This window comes from Thunnus maccoyii, chromosome 19 (genome assembly GCF_910596095.1).
Source record: "Thunnus maccoyii chromosome 19, fThuMac1.1, whole genome shotgun sequence".
In the NCBI taxonomy this organism is placed as follows: Eukaryota; Metazoa; Chordata; class Actinopteri; order Scombriformes; family Scombridae; genus Thunnus; species Thunnus maccoyii.
Genome location: NC_056551.1, coordinates 17203345 through 17216181, shown reverse-complemented (window position 1 = coordinate 17216181; position 12837 = coordinate 17203345). Strand labels below are relative to the sequence as shown.

At 37.2% G+C, this 12837-nt stretch overlaps 1 protein-coding gene across 1 annotated transcript in view; it reads left to right on the top strand.

The window, feature by feature from the left end:
* The window catches only part of brinp1 (bone morphogenetic protein/retinoic acid inducible neural-specific 1), a 123120-nt gene that overhangs the window by 21580 nt on the left and 88703 nt on the right, over positions 1 to 12837 (top strand). Inside the window, exon 2 of the mRNA XM_042394358.1 lies at positions 5349 to 5616. Coding sequence (XP_042250292.1) covers positions 5399 to 5616 — 218 coding nt within the window. The 5' untranslated portion in view covers positions 5349 to 5398. The remainder of the gene's footprint in view (positions 1 to 5348; positions 5617 to 12837) is intronic.

The window sequence follows — 12837 nt, the reverse complement described above, 5'->3', positions numbered from 1 at the left end:
AAATGTGTTATCTCCTCCCAAGTTAATTTAATATCATCCGCCCTCAGTGGCGTATTTACAGAGCTGCATATTTGCTCTTGGTGAGTCAGCACTTCTGGCACATGAACATCAGTCTATTCTTGAGAGAAACTTTTGTTGTGTGTGGTAAATGCTCCTGACTGCTCTCTCTAGCTGCCATATTTAAACCAAAAGAGCACCAAGAGTCTGCATTTTTTAAAAGGAAGAATACGAATTTATCTGATTCTTAATCACAGCCCTTTTCCAGCTGTGCAGCTGGTGCACTGCACCACATGGCTCCAGACCCCAAAATACCAAAAGTCCATCACACCACCCCATACTGACACTGTTTTGCACCACTGTGTATTGATTCCATAAAGTGGGGCCTTCAGATTGTGATGTAGACATGCATTACATTCATTTTGATCAATCCACAGGGTTTTCTTCTAATAATTTTTCCAACTACAGAGAAAAGATTTGTCATAAGAAATAGATAACAACATACAGCATGTCACCGCAAGAACTGAATGGCCACAGTAACTCATATATGTGATGCTGTTGGTTCAATCTGAGTCCCCTATATCTAGGAATAAATTCTGGTTTAAGGTATGATAATGTTCAGATGCAAAAATCACAAAGCAAACAAAATCTGACAGGGGATGAATATAATTTTGTGGTGGTATAAGATAGACAGATCTTAATATATGAATAGGAACTTGGCTTATACAAGGAAGCAATGAGGATTTACTCTCATCATGTGGCCATATGAATGTAAATGTATTCACTGCAGGAGGTTTTGGGGATTCAGACAGCAATGACGCCACAGGTGGCGGAAAAAGCCTCTGGGTCAACTGCAGAACTGATTTTCGTTGCAGTGAAGCAATCAAGAACACACACTAACTAACTTTAGGCTTTAGGTTCAGTGTGCAATTGTGAGGGGAGGATCAGAGTTAGTAATTAATATAATACATGTGAAATTCTTAATGACATATGAAGGTAAATTGTATGTGTGTGTGTGTGTGTGAGAGAGAGAGAGAGAGAGACGTGTATGTTTTATATTGCAACTGTGGGTACTCCTTTAAAATACTGACAATCATTGTGTGCTACTGATAACTAGTGTATTGTTCATTTGTGCAAAGCTTCAGCACGTATGTCAAGATTTACAGTTAGTCATATACTTAAAAAATTATGGTGCATCTACCAATTGGCTTCCTTTACAGAAATGACTTGAATTGTTAAGCACTGATTATGTGCAACAGCTACTTTTCAAATGCCTGACAATGAAAGCAAATGCCATAAGATTCATCTGGTCTTGCTAAAAACATGCCCTCCTGCCAAATGTATTTTGCTCCTGCCATTTGTAAATTTGTCCAAAACTGTTTTGTGGCACCAAATTTTGTACACACTTCACCATATTTGGCAAAAAACATAACAAACTAGCTGAAATATCCAATTATCCTTTGCTCTTGATCAATACTGGTTGTCTGTGATATGCTACCATAGTAGTGTTGGTGGGGCCAATTACAAACTAGCAAACCGATTGTGTGACTAAACTTGGTAAAAATGTTCATTTACCAGCTCTGAGTGATTCTGCAAAGTGTTTCTGGTGGTTCCAACTAAGGGCCACCATAAATCCTAAATTCTTGGCGATGCCATTGAGTTTCAACAGTTAAATGCATTGCCATGAAATTTTGTAAAGACATTCATGGTTCCTGGATGATGTATCCTCATGACTTTGGTAATCCACCAATCCGTCCAATACTTAGGTTTATAACAAAATACAATGAAAGATATTCCCATCAGGCCTCCACCATACTTTGTGTTTAGTCCCAATTAGCAAAGATTAGTATTCTAACATGCTAAACTAAAATGGTTAACATGGCAAACATTATATTTGCTAAACATCAGCATGATAGCATTGTCACTTCGAGCATGTTAGCATGCTGACATTAGCATTTAGCTCAAAGCACTGCTCTGCCTAAGTACAGCCTCACAAAGCCACTAACATGGCTGTAGGCTCTCCTGTTTCAGTAATATTTTGTGCAACATGCTCAAGTGTCATGTCAAGTTGTTAGTACAGTTATTATACATTTGCCTGCATATAATAAATACTGCTTTCAGCAAATCTAAAGGGTTATGAATTGTTATGAAGTGTTCTCTTGCTGTTGTCTTCCTAAAAGTAATCTTCATTAATATTGCCATAATATGCTTGAACACTCCTAATTACAGCTTACAGCTATTTTTTTTTATTTTACATTCACAAAAAAGTAAAATAACAAATTACAGGAAAAACCCTGATAAGTCAACTATTTTAAACAAGTGGTTGTAATTTTTAGATATTTGTATTCACTGACACATTTGTTGATATATGTTTTGTTTTAATATGAAAATTAATACACACACACTCCTTGTCTTGACACAAAGGGGAATAGCATAGCTCCTCCATCAGATTATGTATTTTATCATTTTCAATTTAGTCTATTATTCTAAATTATTCTATAACGTAATTAGCCTAAAACAGGCCTGTTAAGTACACTGGCATATTTTGCCATTTCTACTGAGTCTCTGGTTGATGGGCGGCAAAAGAAGTTTTCCTTCTGTCTAATATGCAATTATAGCTGAAATGCAGTATTCTTAGTTGATAGTTGAAATTTCATTACACTCAATTTTAAGAACTGATTTTACTTCAAATATGGCAGTATAATTATAATTAGTTAGACACATTCAAATTAGGAATGCACTGATCCGATACTGACATAGGGTATCGGGTCCCATACTGACCCACCCACGCACACACACACATGCTCCATTCAGTGAGTATATTCTTATAGCTGTCCTCTTTTCAAAACAGTAACGTGTGTGTGTGTGTGTGTGTGTGTGTGTGTGTGCACTGTGCGCAGTAATGTTAAATGTTAGCCTATGCATATAATATCAATCTAGATAATGTCATATATCTGGATTGCAGTCCAGGACCAGTGTTGTTGAATCACTGCAGCTAAATGTTAGCAACCCGAATCAGCTGTATTATTGCACACCCCATTCCACCTGCAAATGAATGACTTGAATCACTTACTCATGAATTAATTTATGATTATATTATATAATTTTTAACAAATAAACGTATTTATTTGTTACATTTTGTTTTACAAAGTTAGGAAAGCAATATTAGGAAAGCAAAGTCAAATCCGATGTTGCCTCACACATAAAATGATCCCAGTCTCTTCCACACAGTGAGGCATACAGCTTATTGATTAAACCCTGGTATGGGATCAGTACTTGGTATCAGCCAATACCCAAAGCCCAAGTAACAGTATCAGGACTGAAAAAGTTGGATCGGTGCATCCCTAATTCAAATTATCCAACGTTGTTCCTGATCGTTTGGCAAGTAGGTGAACCAGTATTAAACGATAAAATACCTAATCAATTTAAGGCATCATGAGAAACCTTTAACCATAATGTGACAAAAAAAATCTCTTTTTAAGTATGCCACTGTGATTACTTTAACTTTTGCAATCAAGTAGTTCATCATCTATTTAACAGGAAAAGATTAGGCCCATTAAATTTTCCCTGCTCTTTTATGATGTGTTATTGTGTAATAAACCATGAAAGGGGAAAGAATTTTTGCATACAGTAGCACTTGATAGCACACTGTTGGGTGCCCCACGGCCAGGGGCCAAAGTTCTTAAATGCAATTACTGATGAAAATCGTTTCCTTATCAGTAACTAAGAGACAATTTCACTGCCAAGTAGATATTAATGTTCACAGTCACTGCACAATGAGGACATGTATTATTTCAATATTCAGTCTGAAATATTAAAATATTGTCAAGAATGTTTTTTTTTTTTCATCTTTGTCCGTTAAGCGGGATGTGAGAATGTCGAATGCTGTAATTTACTGCAGAGTAGTGGCTTTTTCCTTCAAGGATATTTCAACTGGAAATACATGGGAAATAATCTTGTAGTTCTGTTAAATATATTAAATATAGAATATACAGTATATTAGATATTTTTTGTATGTTTGTGAACACACAGCCCCTTTTCCCGAACGAGCAAGAGACAGAGGGAGCACAGCGGTGGTCAAGTGAGCTAGAGAGTGAATGAAGAGATATAGCAGCGCTGGCGAGAACAAAGCTGTGAATCAAATAAATAAAACATTATTCTGATTGTTTCACGGTTTACAGCTCAGGTTGTTTACATTCTAAAGCACAAATAAACACTCCCACACCTCTGCACACCTCCATACAAACCCGTAGGAAGGTGCCGCATTGCCGGATTTTGTGTGAATGCAGAGTTTCATCCTGCACGCTATGGCCTCTCTGCTCTGCATGTGTGCAGCCCAGCCCCACCCTCAGTCAAGCAGACACACAGACCTACAGCTCTTTATAGATCCATGACACAGAGACAGAGAGCAGAGCAGAGCAGAGGAGAGAGATGGAAACAGCGATGTAACTTGGTTGCTACACTACGAGTCCCGATCTCACACCCTGCGTATGAGTCTATACACCGTTTTTTAGGAAAATCCTGCATAGTATACCTTTAACTGCTGCCTCTAGGATTGTTATAGTAAATAAATAAACACAAACCTAAATCTAGCCTTGAGATTTGTTTTTAGATGATCTGTTCTTACATGTTCCTACTGTGCTAATCTGTGTGTCCAGTTTTTTCTAATGCTTTGTCTCTAAAATATTTATAGATACGGGGTCATGTCAAGCATTAAATGGCGTTTTGTGATGCTGAGGGCAATAATACAATCATATCAACAATCTCTAGCAGCTTTAGTGGAACCAAAGTGAGGTGTTTTTTGTGTTTGATGAAGAAAGCAACATTTTGCACCACATTATTTTCAACAATTCATGAACTTGCAAGTCAATAGTTTAAAACGTCTTCTAGCAGTAATTGACACCATTGGGTAAAGGGAGATAGTGTTTTTCCACATTAGTGGCTGGGTGTCATAACATATCATAAAGCAGCCCTCTAACCTTGTCAGAACTTATCATGACACCAATTAGAGTGGAAAAAAAGACAGCCAAACAACTGAGGATGTAGTCCATGCTCATTTGCAAAAGGGTAACAGTCCTTGGAACAGTCCTTGGAAAGGCAAAATCTGTGTGGTTTTCTAAAAACCTCCAGGGAGACATGAAGGGTGAACAATCTGAGAAAGAGCAGAAAATAAATACACATCATGTCACAGTAAAATGACAATGACAAGGGCACTATCTTATTTGTTCAGTACAGCACAATTAACCTAACTCTGTGACATCCTCTTGTACAGCTAAAATAGATTTTGTCATCTAACATCTCTCTTTTCTGTTTCTCCCTCCCTCCTTCCCTCTTCTTCTCTCTCCCATCAGGTCTCCACGTAATGGAGCGAGAATGAACAGAGAGCGGCTTAAAAAAAAGCATGAACTGGAGGTTTATTGAGGTCATCTGCTTCCTGTTTATATGGGACCATATAACAGTTCAGTCTTCCCGCCAGGACCCATTGGCAACTGAGCAACATGTCACCAAGCAATATGACTGGCTCATCTCGGACCGTGGACCTTTCCACCACTCTCGTAGTTATCTGTCCTTTGTGGAAAGATTCCGCCAAGGATTTACGACCAGATATAAAATTTATAGGTGAGTTCACTTTCAGCCTGTGTTCTGATGCCACATACACTTCTTAAGAGACTGTCTATTTAAATGGTCCTTCTATTTTGAGGTTTTAGTTGCAAAAAGCTGCACTATGTATATTTTTAACCTATTAAGTGTGCATTTTTTATATTTACATTCAGTCACTCTCAGTGCTGTGAACATCTTTTCCTTTTTCTTATATTAATGAAAACTCTAAAAGCTAAGATGATGCTTTTCTTAGCTATACTGTAGCTAAGAAAAAAAGTTTTATGTCTTTTGGAGCTGTTTGAGTGACACACAATAGGAAAATAATAATAATCATAACATAGCCCAACTTTTTCATACTGAATTGGCCCTATTAAAAAAAGCTATAGCTGTCAGATCTGATATAAGAGCACATTAAGTACACTTAGTAATAGGTACTGTGTTCGTATGAAATACTATTGGCAGGTGCAGTGTACTTGAATGAAAAGTGAAAATGGTGAGTGCAAAGTACAAATTTGCACAATTCAAGAGGTATGCCAGCAATTACTATTGTTCTTCCACATAGGTGGGGGACTGGTGAGAGCCAAGTTACAAAAAGATCAAAATTGGCCGAGATATCCTGACTTTTAGTCCCTAGTGTGGATCATGATCCAAAAAGCTGAATAAGATAGCTTTTTAGACTTTGGACAGCTTCCTGCAGAAGCACAGAAAATATCATGCAACTGTTTTTGCAGGCACTGTAAACTGACCATAATGTGTAAAATTGGTTGAATGCCCCTTTACAACAATGGAAAGCTATATTAGACACTTAGCTCTTAGTGGTGAAACACTGTTTCACCTACAAAATAATATTGATAATCCTGACCATTTTAACTTGATATTGAGCAACCAAATATGTTGTACATTTCTTTGCACATATTATGCAGCCTGGTCGCCAGAATAAAACGTTGGCATTGTACGTTTCTGCAAACCACAGAAACGTTGAATATCTACGTTTCAGCATGTGACATACGTAGTATATTAATATTTCAACAAAACGTATCATATCAACATTTCTACAAAACGTAGCATATAAACATTTCAACAATACATATCATATCAAAATGTCAACAAAACATATTATGTCAACATTTCAACAAAACATATTATATCAACATTTCCAAAATACGTATCATCTCAACATTTCTAATGTGACGTAGTTCACATGTGATCTATATGAGTTGATCTTTCCTATATAGGAGGAGGAGGGGCAGGTGGTTGGAAATCAGCAGAGAACACGGTTTGAGACCACCTCGAAACCAAAACCAATGTCGGCTTCTCGTTTCAACTGACAATGGCGGGTGTTTTTAGCGAGACGTCAGGAAATTTGCAGCCATTTTTTCTAGCGAGAAAACCGGCTTTTATTAGTGAGACATCGTCCATTTTTATTCTATTTTTTATTTTTATTTTAACCCAAACCATGATCTTTCCCTAACCCTAACCAACTGGTCTTTGTGTCTAAACCTAACCAGACCTTAACCACAGTGTTATCACACCATAAAACATCATTATTCAACTGGTAGAAATGTTAATATCTACGTTTGTAGAAATGTTGATATGATAAGTATTACATGTGTTGAAACGTATATATTCAACGTTTCTGTGGTTTGCAGAAATGTTCAATGCCAACGTTTTCTTTTGGCGAGTGGGTTGTATTATGCATTAAAAGTTGTAACTGATTAACCACCAAAAGTTGAAAGGGTTTATGGCCCAAAATGTGTTTAGTCACACTGCAATACAAGGCATACAAAGGCATACAATACAAAAGAATCATTTGATTCATCCATTCTCTACTCCTTACTCTACTTACTTTTGAATTTTACACACATAAAAATAAATAATAACTTTATATACAATTATCAATTAGGTATCATTTTTTATGCTAAACCTGCCTTAAACTGTATTAACTATTACTGTATTAACTCTTTCTCATTCAAGTGAATGAGAAGGTGAGTCCAAACTTTTGACTGGTACTGTAGCTGTAAAACACTGATATATACTGTCAATACTCAACTTTTATCTTCCCTTCTATACTTGTGATTAAATAATACAGTTTGACATTCAATAACCACAGCAGGATTTATATTTTCCACCTTGTAATTTGCTCTGTAACTTTACATGGGAATTCTCCTCATACAGAGGTATAGGCAGCAATTAGATGGCTAAAAACCATCTTTCTCAGAATGATCTGCTTTGATTTCCTTGCATCCCTCTGCAGTCTTCTAACTCAGAGTTATAGAAAGACTGAGACAGAGTAAGACAGTCAAGTCACTTGCCACATTCCTTTGGCAGTTTTTTCACAGAGTTTGTTCTTTCTCTCTCCTCCATCTCTCTTGGTAACTTGCCATAGCCCCTGGTCCCCACTGGCTTTCGTGCCTTGATATTGTCACATGAACAGTAAACAATGCATTTGCATAATGTGTATCTTGACAGAGCGGGATGTTGCACAGAGACATGAATCTCAGAGGCAAAACTTCTGAAGCCGCTTTCGACAGACACTGTACAGCCGCGTCGAGTGCTGCCTGTGATGCTGCAGTGATTTATTAAAACAGAGAGTGTGTGTTTGCATGTTGGGTGCTGCTGGGAACGTTGCTTGGCCCAGGTGGCTCCTGTTGTTTCTCCCTCATAACAAACCATTAGTGGCGTCAAATTCAGCCATCAGTGTAAGGTATCGCTTTCCTCATGACAAGACAATTAAATTGTGCATTAAGAGTGGGACATTTTTGATGTATTTCTCATTAAAAATGAAATGACAACAATCAACAATCCACATTCACATTTATCACAATCTGCATAACTGCCTGACACAGTCAAGTTTAATAGATTTATTTTACTTAGCTGTGATCTTTGAACATACACAGTACAGTATCCAATATTATAATATACAGTATATGCTGTAGAGTACAGTGCAGTGAACTGTATGACTGTATTATTGGACTAAATGAAATGTGCTTTGGAGCATGGAAAAACATATAAACATACATTATTGGTAAATAATCATATACAGTATTTGACGCAGGGGTGTGAAATGGTCTCCCAGAGGTGCAGGTGTCCAAGGATTTTCATTCCAACTTGGACCACCAGTTAATTTCAATGATTACTGCATCTTCAACCAGAAAGGGGAGGAAATCAGTGACATCAGCTGGTGTAGTGTTTGGTTGGAATGAAATCATACATACCCTCAGTCCTCTACGGCACATGATTGCCCAGCCGTGCTCTACTCTAACCAGCAATGAGGACTGAATCGCTTTGTAAATTTCCCTGGAGACTTTCTCTGCCTCGACGATTTAGTGGTGGAAAGTGGTTGAATCAGATTTGCAGAGAGACAAAGCATCCATTCCTCTTATCAAGAGAGATTACCTCAGAGGCACACTACGTGGACAATGCCAACAAACAAATCTGCCCCATCTTTAATAACATGGGCACTTCGCCTAATTCGAAGGATAAACACAGATTTAGGAGTTGCCAGCCTCTTGTCTACTGCTCTGAAAAGGTCACTGTCGCTTGAAGGGGAAAGACACACCATAAGGCACCAATTATCCTGTTCTGCTAGACTTATGTCTCTTAAAGAAATTATTGGAGTGTGTTTTGTATAAGTAATTGTCAACACTGTGACACCGTTGATTGTAATCTTCAAGCTGAGCTCCTTTTCTTCCCCTTTATCGTATGCATAAGTGTACATTTCCTGTATGGCATTCATCAGACACAAGAAAGCCACATCCACTGCTGGCTTCTGTATCAGACCTGCAGCTGAATAATGTGTTATCACTGTGTGCTTCAGTTAGTGGTGAAATTCGATGGCCTGTTTTGCTCAGAGTAGCATCTCTCGTTCTGTGGCTTGTACTCTATTATGGGGTTGAATGTGTTTCAGATGATGCGTGTTCTCTGTTAGGTCTTTGTTCGCAGAGCTCTATCTCAGGTTCTTGTGTGCCTGTGTGAAAATCCAATATAAATGCAAATCTGGTAGCCATTAATGCATTTTAAAGGCCTCGAATCAGCATTGCACTGTAATCAAAGAAGTGAGATGGAGGTTGTTATTTAGAATAAAGAAATTTATGAAAATGCATAGCTCCGATTGATCACACTTTGAAAAATCGTGCTGAAGTGAATGAATTAAGAGGGTTGATAGAGGTACTCTTGTCACTGGACCAGGGATCATCAAATCCTCAAAATCTATCCAAGGTTTTGAAAAAAGTAATGACCTGTGTAAAAAAAATAATACATTGACATTAAATTAAAACCGACAAGTTGTCCATGGTAATAACAAAAACAGAACCAATTTGGACTTTTTTATTTAGAAAAAGTAAACAAAAAATTGTTCTACATGCTTGCAAAGCACTGACTGAATCGGTTAAAATATGTACACTCTATAATATATTAAGATAAACTATATACCAAATGGCAGACACAGACTCAATTAAAAAGGAAAATTGAGCCATTGTAAGTTCCACTGCGCCGTTATAGATAATTGCAAAGCCATGCTATAATATCTGTTATCACTATACTAAGTTACTTACTCATTAAAACCTTTGGAGATTACTTGCACATACATATTTTACCAAAATGGCTATAGCTCTGCTGAAACACTATGATTTTCACTTTAATATTTCTCTTTAATTGCCTGACTCGCCTCATTCGAGATAGATCTTTGTATTACATGAAAACTAGGAATGTTATATTAGCTTCAATAATTTCTCAGTTTATCTCTACTGGCCTGTATTTCTGTCTCTCTTTATTCCATTTCAGTCTGTTATGAGGATACAAGCTGCTTTCAAATAGACTAATGTTATATCCAAAGAGTTCCCTACTCAAAAATATACATTATACTGTTACTGAAGCTAATAACTAGCTAGCTAAGAAGTCAAGATAAAGAGCCTCTTGCTATGCTCATGGTAAGCCCCGGCAGAACTGTGCTATAAATGACACTTGGTACACTACATGAAAAAAACACAAAACAAAAACCAAAAACATGGCGTTGTTTTAATATTTCACCCAGTGTAGACATCATAACACTTCAGTAATATGTTAGAAAGAACAGATAGCCTATTTAATTATTTGTATTTGTAGAAATATAGAACTGCAATGATTTGTCCATTAATTGATTAGTCGATTAGTAGATCAACAGTAAATAAATCAGAAACTATTTTGATAATCAAATTATCGTTTTAGTCATTTTTAAGCAAGTATGCCACACATTTACTTGCTTTAGCTTCTTAAATGTGAAGATGTACTGCTTTTTTTGTCAAACATTATAGTAAACTAAAAATCTATGGGTTTTGGACTGTTGTTCAAACAAAGTAAGATATTTAAAGAGGTAACATCTAGGAAATTAGAATGGGAGTTTTCACAATTTTCTGAAATTGTATAGACAAAATTATTATTTTTTTATTAACAAAAAATTTATAAAAAATTGAATTATTTGGCAGATTTATTGCTAGTTAAAATAATCGTCAGTTGCAGCCCTATAAAAAAATCCAACTTTAGAGATTTAGCAGTGGGGATTTGAATGAAAGTTATGAAATTAACCTCTGGTTTTCTTTAGTGATCATCATCTGGTACAGTAGTTACTGAACTTGGCACAATTGTAAAGTTGCGGGATAGCATTGTGGGATAGCAGACAGACCAGTGATGTGGACAAGACATGGGGTTGTAAGTTGAAAATGTTAACTCACAGTAGTGCAAATTTACCACTCTCTGTAGTAATTTGCAGAAAAACCAACAAAGTTTAGTCTTCAACAGGGGCCTCATTTATAAAACAGTGTGTAGGATCCATACCAAAAGTGTACCAAAAATAGCATGCGCCAAAAAATAATCAGATTTATAAAACTGTGTGCCTGAACGAATGCATGCATTATTCCCTTTATAAATCACAGTCAACATGAAAATGTATGCACGTGGATGAACCTCATATCCACCCCTTACACTCCCACAATCGACCATAAATGGTCAATGCAAAAGCCCTCATGAATATTGATGCACGTTATTCCTGTGGAAAGTGGCATCAGTAACAGAAGAAAGCTTGAGAGGCTGACGGCTGCAGCAGCTGTTAATGCAGTCGGTGCAACAAACAAAACAATTCCCGAAATTGAACAAAGCAGTCGGAGCAGGTAGATGCCAAGAAGCTTATTGCTGCAAACTGTCAGGGTATGGACTAGTGGAGACATTGGGACATCAAAGCTTTAGCATCACCACACACTCAGTATCTAAAATTCAATAAACACTGCATTTATTTATATTTACTACAAAATCCAGCATATAGCTGTTTCTCTAATTTACGCAGTTCATATATTAGTGCAGGTGGTGAAGATGTCATGTGGGTGAGGTGACTGGAGAAGGCAGAATGTGTGTGGCAGCGACCACATTATCTCCAGTGCGCTCTGTGTATCTGACGGCACAGTAAGGTGTTCACTGCAGCGATTTTACAAACAAAAACTGTATGAAAACTAATATCATACTTGGTGATATATGCACAATATTAGAAGATATTATTAAAAATCTATTAGCGCTCTGTTCTGTAATTCTTTAAAGTTATTTGATGTAATTTTGGATTTCTACAACTGATGATGATCATTTCATCTGTTAGTAAATGTGGTTTAGGAGAAAAGGAATCAGTATATTCGCACTTAATATTGGGGAAAGGCAAGCCAGACTTTCCTGAATCCTGCCACCTGCCACATCCTGGCATTTCAGCAGTGCTCTGTGCTGCTCTGCAGCTGATCATGAGTGTGAGTACCATACAGCCCGGCCCCCTCCTCTGCGCTCTGGGGGTTGGGAATGTGATCGTGAGACAGCACATTGCGCTCAATATTTCATTAATAGTTCAATAATAAATCACAGATGTAACTGATTAAGATTTAAGTTGGCTTATATCTTTTAAAATTGAAAGGTGCTCAGGGAATAGTTATGGCTCACTACATGCGCAAGTACCACTGCTGGCTTGAATGTTTATGATACAGTGGATCTATAATTAACATTTGATATTAAGTGTAAAGGTGTGAGAGGAATCATTATACCAACTGGTTCAATTCACCACCTCACCATCTGCGTCGCCAATTTCCCCTGTCTCCAAAAAGTTTGTAAGCATGGGTCAGAGTTTCATGGGAAGTGGCGTACATATCTTTCAATACCCGTTCTGAGCGTGAGGCCCCTGGTGTGCATAAAGAGATCATTATTGTAGTTTCTGGGTTTTCACTTTTATATGTC